The sequence below is a fragment of the Schistocerca nitens genome, chromosome 2 (assembly GCF_023898315.1).
Source record: "Schistocerca nitens isolate TAMUIC-IGC-003100 chromosome 2, iqSchNite1.1, whole genome shotgun sequence".
Lineage (NCBI taxonomy): Eukaryota > Metazoa > Arthropoda > Insecta > Orthoptera > Acrididae > Schistocerca > Schistocerca nitens.
In genome coordinates, this window is record NC_064615.1 from 211,661,805 (window position 1) to 211,684,396 (window position 22,592).

At 40.8% G+C, this 22,592-nt stretch overlaps 1 protein-coding gene across 1 annotated transcript in view; it reads left to right on the forward strand.

The window, feature by feature from the left end:
* Positions 1 to 2,407: 2,407 nt before the first annotated feature.
* Positions 2,408 to 22,592, forward strand: part of LOC126234929 (uncharacterized) — a 147,963-nt gene continuing 127,778 nt past the window's right edge. Inside the window, exon 1 of the mRNA XM_049943669.1 lies at positions 2,408 to 2,681. Coding sequence (XP_049799626.1) covers positions 2,408 to 2,681 — 274 coding nt within the window. The remainder of the gene's footprint in view (positions 2,682 to 22,592) is intronic.

Here is a 22,592-nt window from a genome sequence, read left to right on the forward strand (position 1 = left end):
GGAAGAAACTCGACTGTCTTCTGCATATGCATCGCTCAGGGATCATGAGAAAAAAGAGTAAGAACAGAGTACATTTGGAGGTTTACAGTAATTGTTCCCCCGCTCTATCTGCGGGCGAAAATATATTTAAGGTGATCTCCACCACGTACTATACCATCGCTTGCAGATTATCACTGTCACTGAATCTCTCTATGTGGAAACTAACATTGTAATAGATTCGATATTGATTCGCATATTTCAGTGGAACGGCTTAATCACTACAATATTAAAGGTTGATGCCGCAATGATAATCCTTTATCAACTATGAATCTGTGGCACGAAATGTTAATTCGATAATAAAATAACGTATTCCAAATACAGTTGACGGATTTCATAAGTTAACTCCTTAACATGGCTTCAAGTTGTTTTTACGAATACAAAATATTTTAGTTTCCTGACCAAATGAACATGAGGCAACAAATCAAAAGCTCAATTAACAAATGCGGATGTTCTAAGGTCCTTGCAAATTAAGCTATATTTGATGATAACGATAAAATATTTGCACTCATTCCCTTACGCATTATCAGAATCTTAACAATACTTCCTCTGGATTACGAATTCTGCAACTTGCAGAGTGTTCATCTCAAATTCTTTGGTACTTACAGTATTGCAGAATCTTGGTCAGCAGGCACGAAAGTTTTGACAGCCAGGATTGTTTCCCATCCTGTAACGTAGTTCAGCCCGCGGTCTGTTCTTCATTTGTAGAAAGCAGTTTTTATTTGCGCGAGAATCAAACCATAACAAAAATTAAACTCTTCGTCTTGACTGTCATGGACTAGCTCATATGCATAAGTACATAAAACAGTAGACATTCGATAATTTGTTTTCGAAAATCGTAACGATAAGCAAGCGAATGTATTCACTTTTTTAATGAAAATATGCGTCACTATGTTACACCAGTCTTATCATAGCATCGGCTTCTGCGATTGAGAACTATTCCAGTGTTTCATATCCATTTCTGTTAATGTGTTTTGTCCATAACGATCCATTAAATTTACGTAATTTTCTCTTTCAGAGTTGTACTGCGACTCAGCTTAATCTCAGGCATACTATAGTGGGAAAGCCTACTAACTATGCGAGTATAAGCACAATTTCGTTAATGAGGGCTGAATGAAGTACTATGTTATACCCTATTACTGCGAGACAACATTCTGAACGCTTCATAACAGCACACTGAGATGTTGATAACTTATTTAATCGAAACATGGACTACCGCAACACCAGTTTACGACTACAGAACATACGTTTGCCATCTTCACACTGCACATTATATCTGCTCAGTAAATATCCTTCTTCGCACTGTACACAGTATCTGCTCAATAAACACCCTTCACATCTTCCTGTACCTCATTATATCTCGTGATCTTCAGCAAAGGTAAAGAAAAGCTAAAACGAGGCAACATTTAACAATATTTTTGGACTCCTCTTACTGCTACAGTTAAAAAAAATAACCTACATTTGAATATAAGTTGCACAGACTTTCATCAACAACATATTGACATGGATCGAACGTAGTTTACCAGATCACTATGATTAATCAGTTAACCGCGATGTTAGATCTTGGTGGTATTTTACACTTACCGTTCCAGCATAGATTATTGTGCTTAGTAGATAATTTTTAAAGCCTTTTGGTAAATATAAAGAACCACAGTTGACGCTAAAAGCAACGCATATATCTTTCAGGTGCAATAAATCGTGAACGCAATCAGCCAGCCTGCCACAGATTCCTTTATCCAGAGATATTACTTGCGGCTAACGAATGCTGAACAGCTGAATAACTGAAAATGTGTACAGTGATGTGTCCACCTAATAACTGAGGTGTACGTGGAATACTTCGCAGTGAAACGATAAGCAACTAGCGTTGTATATTTCACGTAGTAACACTGAAAGTTTGCATGCATCAGTTCTCTTTCATTTACATGTAAAAGAAAACACATAGGACTACATTTTTTCTGTGCTTTGTGAGCAAATGTTTTTTTCTCTCTTCGTTTCTGTGTTATATTTCCATCATTGTCCCTACCCCATTGGAAAGCATTAGGTTCATAGATTTCACTAGTCACATACCAATGTGAACAGTTTAAACTTTCCACCGCAACAGTCAGCTATACACTGTCATTTATTATTCACTTCCTTTACATAAAAATTCATTAAAGACAAGGCAAAGTAGCTTATAGCATTTATTTCTCAATTTATTATTTACATGAATTACATCTCTGTATCGATGGGAGGGGGGTAAACAGTTCCGGCATTCGCCTTACAACCAAGGAAAACCTCCCGAAAACCTTGATCGGAACTGAGGACCCTGTAGCTCGGTGCACTGCAGGGGAGTTGATGCGACGAGACGGAGAAGCGACGAGACGGAGAAGCGATGAGACGGAGAAGCAGCGACGAGACGGAGAAGCGACGAGACGTGGGAGGCGACGATACGTGGGAGGCGACGATACGTGGGAGGCGACGATACGTGGGAGGCGACGATACGTGGGAGGCGACGATACGTGGGAGGCGGCGAAACGTGGGAGGCGGCGAGACGTGGGAGGCGGCGAGACGTGGGGGCGGCGATACGTGGGGGCGGCGAGACGTGGTGGCGGCGAGACGTGGTGGCGGCGAGACGTGGTGGCGGCGAGACGTGGAGGCGGCGAGTCGTGGAGGCGACGATACGGGGAGGCACAGACAACGACTTATCTGTGCCTATCTCCCGCGCAGTAGTGACGTCGTCCCATCCTGACCTCCCCTCTGCTGAACTGTACCGAATGTGGTCACAGCGTGTGTCTTTATATACCCTCTGCAGCTTTGTTGAGCTGTCGTTTCCTAGGAAAGCGACCATGTTATTGTTGTTTCCTCATATAGCTTCTATCCATTATTATAAGATTAGCAATACGTTTCTGAGTAAGTGCATGCTCAAGTTCTGTTACCAATATCTATATCTACTTATATAATACGCAAACCGCTGTACGGTGTATTGCGGAGGGTACTTGGTGCCAATATTAGCGATATTTTGTCCTATTTCACTCGCGCATTGGGAGAGGGAGAAAAACCTACAGCCTCTCAACGTGCTTTAATCTCTTTCACCTTATTTTTATTATCTCGACGTGACATACATGATGACGGCGACAGAACTGTCGCACAGCCTTCTTCGAACACAGGTTCTCAAAATTTATCCAACGTGGTTTCGCGAGATAACGTCTTCTTTCTTCTGAAGGAAAGAAGGAATATTGCTGTTCAACGTTCAGTCTACTGGAGGAGGCCGCAGTTGGAAATCGGCCGTACTATTTCAAAGACACCATCACAGCGTTCGCCTAAAGGTCTTTAATGAAATCATGGCAAGCCTAAATCTAGCTGGCTGTAGGGGGATTTGCTCGCCGTCCTGCAGAATACAAGGCGCCTTTCTTACCCCTAAACAACATCACTCGGTTTTCTTCCAAAGATTCACGTTTTCGAAAGCGTTATACCGACATGTTACGATCCTAGGAGAACGTCCCGTAATTCGTTCGACGTCTACAGTCATATCTACCTGATAATGACTCCCATCAGTGGATCACTGCTATAAAATTCGTCACAGTAGCGCGTTGTATTCACTTTCCACAAACCCTTCCAAGAAGACTTCCAACCGAATAATACTGGTTTTATGTATTCATCCCATTTCCTATCGCTTCTTTATCACAAAATAAAATATGTGATTTGTTCCACAGGCTGGGCACTAATCTTGTAATCGGATATTAGGAGATTTTTGCTCTTTTACTGCCTTAATTTTCCATTTAGCCACTTTTAACGCTATATACCGTCTTCTGTGTTAATATAATATGATTTTTCCAAGCAGTGAATGTTCATTCCAGAGCAATGACGTTTGTGCTGTATCGAAACTTAAGTCACGTAAATGAAGCAGCGTTACATTTCTCGGTATTGACAGCTATCCTTCCACAATAGTTACACACATCTGAGATGACAAAGACGATCACGTGAATCGATTATAATCATTTTGAAAATGTCTGTAGTCTAGTTAGGTCTACTAAGAATGCTTCCATCCCCGAAACATCTTATTACGTTTTAAACTGAATAATGTATTTCTAGTGATATGGGATTGGAGTTAATAATTTGTTAAAAATCCCACAAAGACTCAGTATATCCACGGCTTTCGGTCTCAAAATTGGAATACAAAATTGGAATATTTGCTGTTTTTTTAATTACTTTTTAGGGTTTGTTAACTCAGTCGGAAACAGACGGAACTCTTACGGGATCGCTCTGTTGTCAGTCTGTTAAACCTCATTTTTCACCGGTAAGAGTAGAAGCATCAAGTTGAAATTTATGTCAGACACTGAGGTCTATGGTTCACTGGCAGCAAAAAAAAAAAAAAAAAAAAAAAAAAAAAAAAAAAAAAAAGGACGACTTCCAAGATATCATTTGTCCTACTCACGCACCGTGGGAGTGACAGAGTGTAGAGCTGCTGTGTAGTTCTGTATCAGATACTGAGGTACTGAACTCTCTAATCCTGAGCCCCGTGTTTTCTTTTGTTTGTTTGTTTTTTTTTTCTTTTTACAGGGCAGCACGCAATATGCATACGTTATTAATACTAATGGTAATAATTTCAACTCCTACATGATGTTTTGTCAACGGATTGCCGTATTTTTTAACAATTACGTCTAATTTAATCGCCCTCTAGTTAGTTAGACTTCAGCTCTACTGAACACATACGTATTTTCATAGATTGTCAATTGTGCCAGCTGCTTTAGCTACTTACGCACTTCAGACTCACATGCATTGACGACTTACTGCTATCTTGCACGACTGACGCGGTCCACCACGCTTTTATGGCGCTAATGATAACATTGTGCCAAAACAGTATTAGCAGTTGTTGTATTTATAGCGGGGTACGTTTATAAGAGTGAGCAACTTGTAGTATGCAGCAGACTAGTGCAGGTAAAGAGGGAATTCGTCGCTAAAACAGATATATACCTTAACTTGAGGGTCCGCAGCTCGTGGTCGTGCGGTAGCGTTGTCGCTTCCCACGCCCGGGTTCCCGGGTTCGATTCCCGGCGGGGTCAGGGATTTTCTCTGCCTCGTGATGACTGGGTGTTGTGTGATGTCCTTAGGTTAGTTAGGTTTAAGTAGTTCTAAGTTCTAGGGGACTGATGACCATAGATGTTCAGTCCCATAGTGCTCAGAGCCAGCCTTAACTTGAGGAAGAAGTTACTGGGAATGTACGTTTGGAGTACAGCATTGCATAGAAGCCGTCCACTGACTGTAGACGAAGATATAAATATGTTATAAACACAGTACAACAAGGAACACTGTGACAGGATATGTGTTACGATATCGTAGAATAACGTCCATGGCACTAGAGGGATACGCAGAGGACACGCAGTGTAGAGGGAGACAGAGATTGGAATATGCCCAACAAATAACTGAGTCCATGCGTTGTAAATGCTATTCTATCCCTTTGGTATTCTGGGATCAGTCTGTGGGTACAGTAGACTTCCAAGAGCTGAATTCGGTGGGAACTAGGACATGATGGCAAACGTTGCATTGACCGAAGGAACTAAGGCTGGTTGGCTGTGATTTTTAGCCAAGCAAGGGATATTTCTTCTCGACGTATCCTGCGGTCCTTGGTTTATCTGAGCGGGTCTTGCGTTAATGAGGATGTGTATCATTTTGCCACAGCTGTCTCGTGCTGTTAAACTTTTAACCAAATTACAACAAAGTTATGAAAACTGGCAGGGGCCAGTTCAGTAGGCAGGTTAATTGAAGAGGAATGAACATTCCTAAAAATGGGATCCACAGAAGTTGGAAGTTATCTGGGAAGAGACCATGGGTAACAAAAGAGCTGATGGATGAAAGAAGAAACTACAGAAAGATTGTCGGAAATTCAGAAATACAGATGACACAAGTAACTCAGGAATGAAATAAATAGCAAGTGCAGGAAAGCTAATGTGAAATGGCTGCATGAAAAATGTGAAGAAATCGAAAACGAAACTATTGTCGGAAGAAATGGCTGCGAATATATAAAAGTCGAAACAACCTTCGGTGAAATTAAAAGCAAGGGCGGTTACTTTAAGAAGTAAATGGGAACTCCGCTGTTAAATGTAGAGGAGAGAGCGGATAGGTGGAAAGAGTATATTGAAGGCCTCTATGAAGGGGAATATTTGTCTGATGAAGCGATATGAAAAGGAAACGGACTTGATAGTGAACAGATAGGAAAACAAGCATTACAATGAGAATTTGAAAGAGGTTTGGACGACTTAAAATCAAATAAGGCAGAAGATAACAATCAATCGGAATTTCTAAAATAACTGGGGGGAAGTGGCAACAAAACGGCTATTAACTTTGGTGTGTGGAATGTATGGGCCGGCCGCGGTGGTCTCGCGGTTCTAGGCGCGCAGTCCGGAACCGTGCGACTGCTACGGTCGCAGGTTCGAATCCTGCCTCGGGCATGGCTGTGTGTGATGTCCTTAGGTTAGTTAGGTTTAAGTAGTTCTAAGTTCTAGGGGACTGATGACCACAGCAGTTGAGTCCCATAGTGCTCAGAGCCATTTGAACCATTTGGAATGTATGAGACTGGCTATATACCGTTACACTTTCGGAAAAGTATCATCCACACAGTTCAGAAGATAACAAGAGCCGACAAATGCGGGAATTATTGCACAATCAACTTAACAGTTCACGCATCCAAGTTGCTGACAAGAATAGTATACAGAAGAATGGATAGGAAAACTGAGAACCTGTTGGATGACGATCAGTTTGGCTTCGGGAATGCTAAAGGCACCGGAGAGGCGATTCTGATGTCGTGGTCGACAATGGAAGCAAGACTGAAGAAAAATCAAGACACATTCAAAGGATTTGCTGGCTAGAAAAATTGTTCGACAATGTAAAATGGAGCAATATGTTAGAAATTCTGAGAAAAATAGGAGTAAGGAATAGGTAATGTATGGTATCATAGATCGATACTCCCTCACCGGCATCTCACAGTTGGCAACGGAAACGCACGTTTCCGAGGGACGCCGTAAGTGGATATAGTATGGCCGGAAACAGCTACACGGCCCAGTCTCAGTCGCCGTCTTCTCGTTCTTGTCTCAATCAGCCTTCGACAGTTTGCCCGTGCATTATTAGCGACGCTCTTAGTTTGTTTCTTACAATAGCTGAACTTTACTGCTGCTTATCATTTTCTAACGTTCGTTTGCAAAGCATGGAAAAGATGTAAGCAAAGTAAAACTTCTGTTTACTGTGTTTATGTGTTCATTAATCTTCTCTGTTCCTGTCCACCTTCCCTACACCACTCTGTAGCTCACCTCTCGTTACCGTTGTGTACGAAAGAGTCCACAACTAAGACGCAGATAATACACAGTTTGTACAAGACCCAAGAGAGAAGAATAGAGTGGACGGCCAAGAACCCGATTCAAAATAGTTAAGGCAAGGATGAAGTCTTTCCTGTTCAAGCTATACACCGAAGAGGCATCGACAGAAATTAAAGAAAAGTTCAATAGTGAGATTAGAAGAGATGAAAGGATGTCAGCCCATAATATTCGCTAATGTCTCTGGAAAGACTGAACTAATGAGAAACACCAGAAATGAGAGTAGTGAGCAACTTGACATGAATATTTTGGGATCACGAAGTAGACGGTCAAGGAATTCTGCTACCTAAACAGCATGGTGGACGGCTTCCCATCTACGGAATTGTCTCCAGTCGAGCACGTCTGAGATGGGAAGAGAAATGCTTCTCGCGACTCATCAACCAACACCCCTTGCTGAACTACGTGAACAGGTTTAGAAGGCTGAACGTATCGTATCCCAAGACAGTATTCGCCATCTGTACGATCGACCGAATGCCAGTGTCAGAGCCTGCATTGCCACCCGTGTAGGTTGCAGCACGTATTAATATTGTAAGTAGACTGTTTAGGTTTTTTTATTGGTAACGCCACCTCTGTATGAAAATCACTGGCTGTGCTGTGTGCAGTCTGTGGCTGCTTTGCATTGTTGTAATACTCGCCATTGTAGTGTTAGGCAGCTGGCTGTGAACAGCGCATAGCGTTGCGCAGTTGGAGGTGAGCCGCCAGCAGTGGTGGATGTGGGGAGAGAGATGGCGGAGTTTTGAAATTTGTCATGAACTGCTATATTTATATATGATGATATCAAGGTAAATACATTGTTTGTTCTCTATTAATATCTTTCATTTGCTAACTATCCCTATCAGTAGTTAGTGCCTTCCATAGTTTGAATCTTTTATTTAGCTGGCAGTAGTGGCGCTTGCTGTATTGCAGTAGTGGGAGAAACGAAGATTATTGTGAGGTAAGTGATTTAATGATTTGTGAAAGGTATAGTTTAATGTTAGTCAGGGCCATTCTTTTGTAGGGATTTTTGAAAGTCAGATTGCGTTGCGCTAACAAAATATTGTGTGTCAGCTTAAGCACAGTCACGTGTAATTGTTCAAAAGGGGAAGTTTCATATGTCGACCCTTAGCCTAGGATACCTCACTGGAATCTTCTGATTTTTTCTTGTAGTTTGTGTAATTAGTGTAGATTTTGTTTATTGCTAGCGCGTAATTGTAGAGAGAATCTCCTTTGTAGTTGCAGCCTTTCATTGTTGTACAGTAAAACAGTTGTGGCATGCATGTAGATTTGCACCAAGTATTTCGCAGCTGCAATTAACTAGATATTATTTTCAGTGTTATGTTAATGTGTTCTCTTATTTTTGCTCTTCAAATTGTGTTTTTCTGTGTTGTCGTGTGAAATACTGTGACAATGACGGCGTGTGAAAAACGTAACACTAGGCTCCAAAGTAAATTGAGAAATGACAGCGAAGACGAAAGCAGTCTGTTAGCGCCACCGTGTAATGAATTAACTAATATTCAAAGTAGTAATTTGGTAACTGTGCATAGGGAAATGGAGCGGGTGGTAAACAATGGCGTAGACAGTGAAACAAATAGTGAGCAGGGAAGCATTATCGATCGATCGGTCGGCAACAGCTCGCCTCAGGCATCGGGAATGACAGAGCACAATATTGGAAATACTGTAGACTCAGGTTTTGGGTTCTCACCGTTTTCTCAAATGAGTCAAGACACATTTTCTGCTTGTCAAAATGTGAATGTTGCCAGTGCAACTTCACTGCCTAAAAGTACTGAGGAACATGTTTCAGACACCAGTGCATTGTTATTACAATTAATGCAACAAATGGGACAAAGGCTACAAAAGTTAGACACAATGGAACAAAATCTTCAAAAGTTGGACACAATGGAACAACACCAGAGACAAACACAGCAACAGTTAGACGCAATGGAACAAAATCTTCACACCACGCTTGAACAAACACGTGAAGATTTAACTACTGAGTTACATAACATCGAATCGAAATGTCAAAAAGTCTGTAATGACGTAAAAACACAAATTTGTGAGCATTTTCAACCTATTTTTTCGCGGCATGAAAATGCATTACAGAATCACGAAGCAGCCATAAAAGAACTGCAAACCATTGTTCATGAAAATCATGAGACCTTGTCGGCTAAAATTGACTCAGTTGCATCTACCGATTCGGTTACGCAACTTGCAAAAACTCAAGAAAACTTAAAGGACACAGTAGATTCGATTTCAACACAAATGGACACTCTGAAACTTGGTTCAGAAAAACACACTGAGGAAATGTGTTCACTATCGGAGAAAGTAGCCGAACTTTCGGATCAGTTCACTAACTTACCTACGAAGGTAGACGATAATCTGAACGACACAAAACCGGTAGTCTTTAATGACACAGAAGAGTGCGAACAAATTAGGAAACTGAAACAAAATCTGAATCAAATTAATACGCAACACCAAAGAGAAATCCGCGAAGTACAAGATCAGCTGACACAGGTAATACAAGAATTACGTATTTCAGAGGACACTCGCGCCCCAACACGGGAAGAGGGACTTAGAAATACGGAAAAGACGCAAAATAATAACACAGGGCATTTCGGAAGTTATGAAAGAAACTAGCAATGTACACCGAATTTCGAGATGGAACGGCCGACACGACCTAAGAATGACCGATATGCGACTCGCCGGCACGATGATTTTGACTATAAGCTGTTCATTACTACACGTAAATTCAAAACGTTTAAGAATTCTGGCAACGACATTCATCCACAAGCGTGGCTCCATCAATTCTCTCATTGTTTTCCTCCCAACTGGTCGTTAGAACACAGATCAGAATTTATGTGTGGCTACTTAGAGAATGAACCAGCTGTAAGAATGCGATCAGTCATTCACGATTGCCACAGTGAAGGAGAATTTTACCATGCCTTCCTCTCAGCATATTGGTCTCAAGCCACACAAGACCGAGTAAAACATGGCATCATAATGATGAAACATTTCGAACAATCTGAATTCTCCAGTCTTGTGAAATATTTTGAAGACATGTTGCACAAGAATCAGTACCTGTCAAACCCATACAGCCCCTCAGAACTCATCCGTATTTGCTTAATCAAATTACCTGAATATTTACGACATATTATTTTAGCAGGACGTTGCAAAGAAGACATTGAGGCTTTTCAGGGACTGTTACAAGAACTGGAAATTGACACTGACAATCGCGGAACGCACGAGCACAACAATTACAGATCACATCCGTCGCAATTCCGCGATGAAAGAAATAATAACTGGACGCGACACGGCTATTCTCACAACACATATCGTGACCAAAACAGACACCACCCGTATGACAACCGTTGGCAGAGTAGTAATAATTACAGGGAAAGATCACCTCTCCGCGGTAATGACTATCACAGAGACAATCAGAGAAACAGACAATATGGGAACCAAAATAAATATTATCAGGGGAATAACTTTAGACGCAACGGTCCAGCGCGCAGTTTCGATTCAGGGAGAAATTCTCCACCACGTGACCGACAAGAAAGAAACTATGGCATCTACCGACATGACGACAGACGATATGATCGTAACGAAAGACCTGAATTGCATCAGAACTGGCGGGATTCAAACAGAGCTGGGCCCTCTCGGCAAGGCGAATTTGTAGAAGTTCGGTCTCCTAATCCCAATAACGACGCGCGCCAACAAAGAGACACACAATGACTCGCACAGCAGGCAGCCGCGTGCGCCCGCTGGCTCCGAGAAAAATAACATAAGATGCTAACCTTGAGAAAAATTCCAGTATTCTTTACCGACATATACCACACGATGATTCCGTTGAAGCTGGAACTCTGCATAGTAGTAAGAGTAAAGGTTTAAACCACATTTCACATGTAAAACCGTTCATTGAGAGATAATCTGTTTTTTAACTTAGTCTTTGCTATAAAATTTTTCACTTTACATTATTGTATGCTTTGTCAGACTTAGAATCTGTTAACATGCAACAATGTTTGAAGTTAAATATCCAATCAAGAAGCAAGAGAACTTATTTAAACAGAAATTACGAATGCATTGTTATAGTGAACAGACGTCACAGTGTTATTGTGTGTGTACATTCTTGCTTGTTAGTTGCACGATTACGTAATGACTATAAGGCTCACATACTTAGAACATTTACCAGTACTGGTAATGAGATTTTAGTGCAACATTTTGGTTTACTTGAAAATACATTATGGATTCAAGGTGCTTTCTGAGAGATACCAGATGACACAGTGGTTAGTTTATTTGACAGCTACACGACTATATCACGACGCTACTAATGTGTGACACAATTTACATTGTTGCTTTTGCGGTGTATCTGTTTTATATTTGCACAATTTTTCTGAATTCTTCTGGAAAGTAAACATGTTTTAGTAGTAACTTTTGTGGTATAGCAACAATGAGACAGCCTTTTTCGTGGCACAACAATACGTTACAGCACAGTACTTTCCTCATCACAGCAATAAGCGTAATAACTAAGATATCTATACGCAAAGCATTTCACTTTTGTGTATCATGAGGTAAGTACATTGACTTCTGCAGAACTTAGCTTTCGGAGGACGATAACTACGACACTTCCACAGAATTATCTTACAGCAAGACGCACATTTAGCGCTACAGGACACGTATTTGAGTGATTAATTTCGCACTTAAAACATTTTTTTAAGATATTTGAAGTGCAATGATACAAGGGTTTTCCGTGATACATTTCATTCCATTGCTGTAATCTGTAACACCTGAGGGTATAATTACATTAATCCTCAGGGGGGTACACGCTTACTTTGTGTACCATGTGTGTGGCAACCACAAGGAACCCTAGCTAATGTGGTATTTGCTTATACAACTTTACACATCGGTACCATATTTCTCTAACACACAAATTACACAGCTATCTGATTATTTACCTGAGAGAAACAAACATTTTTTTTACTATATTAGTGACAGATGTTTACGTAATTACACAGTTGAATAATTTCACACTTATGAAATTGTATTTTGTCAGTACTTTGTGAACTCTTCATATTTTTTCGGAACCATTGTGGTACTATGAGAGCTTTGAATGATGTATTTGGTATGGGATCATGATTTTAAAGTACGTTTGAGGCAGATGACACTTTTGACATGAGCAGAGAATTTTTTTAGGTTTTGAAATTATTGGAGGAAGCTACGACGATTTTGAGATTTGACTGAGGTGTTATGATGTTATTTTTACGACGACGATGTGTATTATGCTGCTGAGGTATGTTTGTGGTCAAGAAGCTGATGCTATATGAGGAATTTGATTATGCTACATATTTCATATAATGAAATATTAAAGAAGCGTCGACGAATATATATATGTGTAATAAGGTAAGGAGTAATGAATAGAAGGTAGGGACTCTGACTGGTGAAAAAGGATGTTGTAAACCGAGAATCGTACTTTAAGAGTTATGAAATGTGTGTAAATGCGCGAATGTATCACAATGCCGGCGAAAATTTTTTGGACAGTGTTATATTCATACAATTTTGTTTCTACAGTTTTGTAACGCAAATTCTTGACCTATGAAATTTTTATATGAGACTGTCGCTGTAGCGAAAACTGCTGTCGTAAATATTTCGTTAAGAAAGGTAAGTGACTGTGAAGTAATTCGTTGTGAGCGGCCAGGTGTGTCAGACGCCTGGAGAAAAAGCCATTATTGCGAGCCCTTTTCAGCGGCACATGTAGAAAAAAAAAAGGGAGGCCATTATCCTCGCTATTGACGTTCCTTTGTAGAGAGCATCGCAAAAACGACATGGTCGAACTTGAAAACATATGTTGACACTGTGGAGCTCTTAATTTATGATATTTACAGAAATGCCTAATGAAATGACGAGAAATATTTTTACATCTGCACACCTGATTATGACAAGCGTCTTTCTACGAGAGTTGAGAGATTTTCTGTACTACCTTATGAAATGCCCTATGGCTAATGAATGATGTTTGATGCCTTCCTTTGTACATATTTACTCATTTTGTTTAATATCTAGTTTCTAGCTGCATTGCAGCATTGGTTAAAACAAAATTTTATAGATGTACTAATATAAATATTTTCTGTCTGCAGATCGAGTAAATAATAATTTTTTCAAAAAAAAAAAATGAGGGAGCACAAAAAGACATTTACCTTCACAGGAACTGCAATCATAGTTTTCTTTTCAAGTACTTGTTAATTTCTTTTGTAGAATAAATTGTGATGCATCACTCTAGTGTTAAGATGTGACATAGGTATTAGACATGGCCATTTTTAGTGTAATACTTTTTCTGCTTGAACTTTGTCATGTTTAGGTATAAGTTATGCTGTTTGCCAGGCATAGTGCTACTGAATTTTAATTTGTGTTACTCTGCTAAGCCAGATTTATTTTTCTTGTTTGCTGCACATTGCCTTACATTAGTTGTAATATTGCAATTGCTTCGCTAATTTCTAAAATGCTGCTTCCTTTGCAAATCTGCACTTTTTTGTCATTGCTGTTTGTGTTAATTGTTTTATGTGCTGCTGCATTGCCTCGTCCCTTAGTTTAGCATCTGAGCTCAGTAGATTTAAGTTAGCTTAAGAGGGGGTAGACTATATAAGAAACTAGTTGTGATGAATGGAAAGAAATGCATTGAAGGTATATGAAAACGTTTTGGGCCAAAATGAGTATTGTACAATGATCCGTAATTATTTTGAAAGAAATATGGTTAGAATACAGAAAGGAGGTATAGATAGGACTTTTTGGGAATAATGATGAAGGAAGGGAGATCTCCAAGAACAAAAAAAGTTTTGTTCGCAAGATACTGCAGTAAAACAAACCCTGTCCTTTCCCTTTCTGTTATTCCGCTATGTGTTTGTGTAATCTTGTACATTTGTGTTCTTCCTGTCTTTATGTGTTTATCTGATGAGAGTTGTAGAATTTTTTCTGATAATATGTTATTTACCTTGTAAAGATGCTTAGACATTATTTATTCTGTTTTGTTTTAATGCTTATGTGTGAAGTTGATGTTCCAAAAGTTATTCTGATATTTTATGTATTTACTTATGTCATAATTCCTGTAACATTGATGCATATGTTTATTTCTGTTCTGTTGTAAAACCTGTACTACAAATGTTATCTGTATTGTTATGTTCTTTAATAATGTATTTTGTACCTTTGTAATTGTATTCTCATGTTATAATATTGTAATTGACACCAGTTCTTCAAATTAAGTATCATTTCACTGCACACGTTTCTGTTGGTCATAGTATATGGACAATATGTGAGAAGTAGGGACTGATAGTGTTTGCACGTGTGTTAATAATTCAGCAAGGGACTGGATAACAGCATTGCTGGTTCTAAGGACAATTCCAAAAACTTTGTGAGTGCACAAGTGGTGGTTATGGACTTGCTATATTATCCGCAAGACTCTTCAATGGTGATTGTGCACCTGCATAGTCACAACAGATGGCTGCTGGCCATCTCTACAAGGACTACAGTGGGTCTGCATCTTTGATGACCCACCATTACCATTATTTCTACAAGGACTACAGTGGGTCTACATCTTTGATGATCCATCAGTACCATTATTTCTACAAGGACTGCAGTGGGTCTGCACCTCTGGTGGCCCACCAATACCGTAATCTCTACCAGGACTGCAGTGGGTCTGCTCTGTGATGACCTACCAAACGATATTCTTCAAAACTTCGATTGACTCCGCTGTGGGTTTGCTCTGTTGTGGCCCATTACCTGTCAGCATGTCAAGAGTCAGCACTGTCTTTCCGTTGGAAGGACAACACTACTTCTTCAAGACTGCATGGAAATCCACTACTTCCGTGTGCATTTTCTTTTACTGCTCAGACTTTGGGAAAAACACTGCAATGTGATGAATGATCAGGACTGCCTTTATGGACTGTGAGAAAATTTTAGCTTTTGACCAGCATTGTATCAATAAGTGTGTGCATTTGATTTCTTTGTTATTGTGATTACGATTATGAAAAATTTTAACAAATATGTACTGGCCAGTGCCCAAAAAAATTTGTAAAATTTTTTGTGGGGAGCATGGGGGCTATGTAAGTAGACTGTTTAGGTTTTTTTATTGGTAACGCCACCTCTGTATGAAAATCACTGGCTGTGCTGTGTGCAGTCTGTGGCTGCTTTGCATTGTTGTAATACTCGCCATTGTAGTGTTAGGCAGCTGGCTGTGAACAGCGCATAGCGTTGCGCAGTTGGAGGTGAGCCGCCAGCAGTGGTGGATGTGGGGAGAGAGATGGCGGAGTTTTGAAATTTGTCATGAACTGCTATATTTATATATGATGATATCAAGGTAAATACATTGTTTGTTCTCTTTTAATATCTTTCATTTGCTAACTATCCCTATCAGTAGTTAGTGCCTTCCATAGTTTGAATCTTTTATTTAGCTGGCAGTAGTGGCGCTTGCTGTATTGCAGTAGTGGGAGAAACGAAGATTATTGTGTGGTAAGTGATTTAGTGATTTGTGAAAGGTATAGTTTAATGTTAGTCAGGGCCATTCTTTTGTAGGGATTTTTGAAAGTCAGATTGCGTTGCGCTAACAAAATATTGTGTGTCAGTTTAAGCACAGTCACGTGTAATTGTTCAAAAGGGGAAGTTTCAATATGTGCGTTTCAATATGGGTCGATACCTGGTACCTCAGAACCGTTTGTGCTAGTGATCTGTAAATCTTAACGTTTCACTTTCTCTATTTGTAATGTTGTAACAATAAATCTTGAGTGAACTAGAAGCCTCTAACCGGGTGTACTAACTTTTTCCGGCAGTGTACTTTGTTCACGAATCATAAGAGGAGGAGGTACACGTCGAAAAGGCCAGGACACACGGGGCGATTATACAATGTAAGCTTTCACGGCCGGTATTGTCTTCACTTAAAACTTCTGGCGTGATAGGCCGTGGTCGAAGTATGAAACTCTTTCCTGACGTTTCGTCTCCGACTGCGGGAGACATCCTCGGAGGTAAAGCGGCGAACTGCGAAGAGAACTCGAGGAAGCGCTGATTATATAGGCAGTACAGAGGCCGCCCACTGTCGATCACGTGGCGTCGGCTATGAGATTGTCTCTGGTAATGCCAACATTCTCGATTGAAAGTAATCGATCGTCACGCTTGCGGTGCAACGCTGACATCCAAATTTATCCAGTTTAACACCTTCGTCTTTCCTGTTAAAATTATTACGATGTTTATCAACCTCGATAGCCTCTCTATACAAGCGTGCATATTAATGGGAGGTTTTTGATATGACGTTCGTCTCGCTGAATTTTATTTCATGATCACCTTCCTAGTAAACATGTTCCGCTACGGCCGATTTATCCGTGTGACCCAGGCGGCAATTCCTCATATGTTCAACAAGACGGGTGTTCACACTTTTCTTTGTGGTACCGATGTAAACCTGTCCACAACTACAAGGAATTTTATATACCCCCGGTGTAGCCAAAGGGTGTCGTGCATCTTTTTCCGACCTTAAAAATTCTTTTATTTTCCTGGTGGGTCTGAAAATAGTTTCCACCCCATACTTGCCTAAAACTTTCCCAATGCGATCTGTGACCTTACTAATGAACAGAAGAAAAACTTTGCCCTTGGGCGACTGTTGTTCGTCATTACTCCTGATTCTCTGCCTAGAGCGAAGTGCTCGACCTACATCCTTGCTAGCAATTTGAACATAAGAGGAATTGCCGCCTGGGTCACACAGATAAATCGGCCGTAGCGGAACATGTTTACCAGGATGGTGATCATGAAATAAAATTCAGCGAGACGAACGTCATATCAAAAACCTCCCATTAATATGTACGCTTGTATAGAGAGGCTATCGAGATTGATAAACATCGTAATAATTTTAACAGGAAAGACGAAGGTGTTAAACTGGATAAAATTTGGATGTCAGCGTTGCACCGCAAGCGTGACGATCGATTACTTTCAATCGAGAATGTTGGCATTACCAGAGACAATCTCATAGCCGACGCCACGTGATCGACAGTGGTGCCCTCTGTACTGCCTACATAATCAGCGCTTCCTCGAGATCTCTTCGCAGTTCGCCGCTTTACCTCCGAGTATGTCTCCCGCAGTCGGAGACGAAACGTCAGGAGAGAGTTTTATACTTCGACCACGGCCTATCAGTCCGGAAGTTTTAAGTGAAGACACGGGGAGATTCTAGCTGGATTTCATCATGGTCAGACAGATTCCGAAATAAGATATTGCATTGTAAGGCGTACCCAGGACTAACACAGACTCAGGTCACAATTTACTAATGATAGAGAGTATACTGATGTTTAAGGGAATCGTCCATAATAATCAGTGTGGAGGGAAATGGGTACTAAAATACTGAGGAATGACGAGACGCGATTGAAGTTCGCTAAGGGTGTGCGTGCCGCGACAAGAAATATCAGAGGGGCAGCTTATTCGAGGAGGGGTAGACGTCTCTGACAAAGGCAATCACAGGTATTGGACAGATAAACACTGACACAAGGAAGGTAACGGCAAAAAAACCTTAGGTAACAGGTGAAATATTTCAATTCATCGACGAAAGGAAGATGTACATAAATGGTCAGGGAAAGACAGAAACACAGCAATATTAATCACTTATGAATTAAATAAATAGGAACATAAAAGGCATCAAGACGAAATGGCTGCAGAAAAATTTAAAGAAATCGAAAAACGAGTGATCGTTGGAAGGACTGACTCGCCGTATGGAAAAGTGAAAACAACATTCCGTGAAATTAAAAGCAAGGGTGGTAACACAGGTGGTAAAACTAAAGAGTGCAACGTTAATTTCTCTGTTAAACGCAGAAGAGAAAGCAGGTAGGCAGAAAGAGTATATTCAAGGCCTCAATGCCTCTATGAGCAGAGGACGCCTCATGATAGAAAAAGAAACTGTAGTCACTATGGAAGACTTAGTTGCTCCAGAATTACAGCCAGAATTTAAAGGGCTCTGGAGGTTTAGCGATCAAATAATGCATCGAGTAACATTCAGCCGGTACGGAAATTCATACCCTCTACAAATCTAAATAATCCATATTAGTTATTATTCGATTTTGTTCAAATTTGGTACACAGCCTTTGTTACTAATGGAATGATGCCGTCAAAATTTCAAATTTTTATTTATTATAGTTACGGAGAGAGACCGACGCTTATGTTTTAAAACCCAGTTAGGAACAATAACAAATTGACTTTCAATATCATTTGAAGCCATTAAAAGGTTATCAGAGCATAAAATCAATTAATTAGAATTTTCTTTTCAAAATTTTGGTTTCTTTATATTACGTAATAAAAAAGTCGCTCAAAATTATTATTTGCTTATAATATTGCTGTGTGAGTGCATGAGAATGATTGAGAGAGTGTATGTGGGACATACGTTAAATTTTAATATGTCATTTTAGGTAAAACCTTGTACAAACGAACCGTGGGAAAGTTATGGCGCAATCACGATTCAGATGACGTATGTCGATGTGAGCTTGCTTTTGTATAAAAGCATCCAGAATGAAAGTTAGAGGCGGATAAGTTTATTTATCAGTTTGAAGAATAATTCGTACTTCGCTTATTTTGATTAAACAATATACTAGACATTGAAGTTTTAATGACGTTAATTATTATCAGGTTATTGATTGGATAAGGCAAGTTTTACCGCGAGAATGATCTGAAAGGAATATTCCAATTGGTCGTTTAGATCAACAGCCAGTCAGAACTAAGCTGTTCCCGCGCGGCTGTAGTGGAGTGGGCAGTGAGTAGAATAGTTGGAGATAGTCGCTTGCTAACCGGCCTAAGGATAACACCATGTTAGATATCTCCGTAAAAATAGTCCGTAAGATAAAGAACTAGTGAGTTCATTTCGGTTGGAACGTGTCGTAACTGAAGCGACTGGAGTTACGAACATTTTAATGAAAGTTTGGTGTTTCTAAATTAGATAGTTGGAGATTTATGAGCGTGTGAACTTTCTTGTTGTAGCACCAATTTCGCATGGCATATTTCGTGTTCTGTACTGAATACATTGGTGAGCACTTCTTACTAAGAAGACCACTGAAACGACCGAATGTTTAACTCGCTAAGAGTGGTGGATCTGTGACTGTTAGAGCGTGAAAATTAGTCGGGTCGGACTTACTAAAATTTTGACTGCTTTTCGAGTGAAAATGTGTTGTACAGGCGGTGAATTTTGAAGGATAAAGTTTACCATTAAACACGGACTCGACAGCCATTTCATGTGTTACCGTATGAATAAAAAGTAGATTCAATATAAATTTTAAATGCTTTCTGCAAGTAGACTGCATCCTCCGAACGCCTGATTTTTGAAATACTAACTTTCAGGAACTGACTTTCAACTCGAGTTACGCGGCCTCTGTGTGGTAGGTATTAGGTAGTAGTTTCATCAACGGTGCTTTACACTGCCTAGCACGTATCTGTTACTACAGGGACGTCGGAAGGAAGGAATATCGAGGTAGGTGGACTTCCGATAATTCAGAGAGAGAACGAAGATGACCGACCCCGGCCCGCCGCAGTGTGTAGACACTATGAGATTGGCGATGTACCATCAGACATTCGGAAAAAAATCATCAATACAGTTCCGAAGACAGCATGAGCAGATAAGTGTGAGAACTGTTACACAACCAGGTTCACAATTCATGCACCCAAGATACTGACAATAATAATACACACAGGGTGTTTGGAAATTCGTGTTACAAATTTCTAGGACGTGTAGAGAGGAGTGAGTAGATAATATTTTGAATAGGAACCCATAACCGGAAACATACCTTTTCCGTTCTACAACGGTTTCATTCCAGATATGTAACACGTCCATGTCTGCTGAAGGAAAGAGAGAAGTCTTAGAGTCGCTTGTCCTCATATGCAATTAGGTGGACAGGATGACGTGTACTACGTCAGACGGTCACCTGAAGTCACTTAACGTCTGCCTTGCTACGAGACTGCTGTGGACACAGAGGAAGGTCTGTTGGCACGAGTTCTGGGCGCTGCACTAGAAACTGAAGAGACGCCAGATGGGATGGAGAGTGTGTACCAGGACATACTTCGTGGGTCTCTAACAACATGGGTGGTTGCCACATTGGGGCACTGTTGTAATGCATCAGTAATGTTCTGTACATACAGTATGCAAGGCTCTTTGTTGTTTTGGAGTGATGTAAACATTCAATGCGTAAATTTTAATAGAAACAAATGTGCTTCCGTGATAAATGGATGCCTCGATTGGTTCAAACGGCTCTGAGCACTATGCGACTTAACTTCTGAGGTTATCAGTCGCCTAGAACTTAGAACTAATTGAACCTAACTAACCTTAGGACATCACACACATCCATGCCCGAGGTTGGATTCAAACCTGCGACGGTAGCGATCGCCCGGCTCCAGACTGTAGCGCCTAGAACCGCACGGCCACTCCGGCCGGCAATGGATGTCTCGTTATGTTTCCTTTCGAATAGTTAACCTGATAGTTGTACTGCATCACGCCTAATTCAGTTTATCAACAGATCTGAATTGAAACCATCGTAGAACGGAAACGATATACTTTTCTGGACATTGCTTCCTATACAAAATATTATGTACTCACTCTCCTCTACAAGTGCTAGAAGTATGTACAACGAATTTCGAACACCCTGTAGAAGAATGGAAAACAAAACTGCGTATCTGTTAGATGATCGTCAGTGAAACTTTAGGAAAAGAAAATTGAGGGTGTGTTAGAAGACCATCAGTTTGGCTTTAGGAAAGGTAAAGACACGAGAGAGGCAGTCCTGACATTGTGCTTCATAACGGAAGCAAGACTGAAGAAAATCAAGATACATTCACAGGATTTATAAACTCGGAAAAAGCGTTCGACAGTGTAAAATTGTGCAAGATGTTCGAAATTCTGATAAGAATAGGAGTAAGCTATAGGTGAAGACAGGTAAATACACTACGTACAAGAATCAAGGGAGAACAATAAGAGTGGAATAGGAAGAACGATATGCTCAGATAAAAAAGGGTGTAAGACAGAGATGCAGTCTTTCATCCTTAATGTACTGTAACACTTCTGACACTAAATGCAACTGGGTTTTCTCTTTTATGATGCTAGTCAATTGTCAGAATGAGCATTACTGCAAAGGGCATTTGATTCTAAAGCATTATGTCAGGGTGAAAAACACTAAATAAATTACTTTTTCTCTATTAACAAAATGTGGGCAGGGTGGGTTCTTCCTTGGCAAGGGTATGAGGTAGAATGAAACAGCATTTTTAAATAAGATAACTTTTATTGAAAGTTTTGTACAACTGTTTCCTTACTGGATGGTCTGGCTGGGAGAGTGGCAGCTGTGTCGTTTGCTAAGCCTTCTTCTGCGGCAGCGGCGGAGTCTGATTACGCCCGGCGGTTTGTATCTCGTGTCACCGTTTCGCCCAGTTGACTGGAGACGCGCCCCGTGCAGTGGCCCGTTTACTTATTGAGAACGAAGTCGTGAATCGGATGGTGATATCTTGGATTTGTGTTTCTCTTTTCTAAGCGGCCGCGTGTGTCAGTGTTGTGCGTCGGCCAGCGGAGCGGCGTGGCAGGGGAAGGCCAGTGTCCAGGACTCGAACAACGGACTACAGCTTGCCAGTCTTCGGCTGTCCGATCTTCATCGCAGCTCACAGGTGAGTGCTGATGTGAGGCCGTCTCCTTCCGTCCTCACGAGTCACCCGGGTACGTAAAAATCAGACTTCAATTACCTTTTAACTTCTGTCTTCTGGCGGCGAGGCTGCGGCTTGCTATTCCGTCACAGCGGCGGACTTGGTGCTTCTGTGTACGATGTAGTCTCTTCCTGCATGACGGTCTTCAGCACCGAAACTGACTGGAAACTACTCCTCCTGTCGGGCCCACTGCGTCTCGCGTATTTATTCACTTCAGTTTACTGGAGGTGAACGACTTCACGGTCATTGCCTCTTCTGTCACGTTGAAAAGCTTCTCGAAGAATCTTCTTAACGTCGGTCATTGGCTCTTGGAATGTATGCGAGGGCATGTGACAACTGAGAAACACGTGAGCCGGTCGGGCGATGCCCTGACGGCACAATCGACAGCGTCCGCTTATGTGGGGAGGGTGATGGCTTTTCTTGAATGTGCTGACTTGCAAGCGCTGGACGTTGCCACTGCTGCTCTGTCCGCTGTTTGCCAGTGTGTAATTCTTCTAAACTAAACTAAGTTTTTCATTTATTTTCTAATTTCTACTTCACTTCACATTGATTTCACTA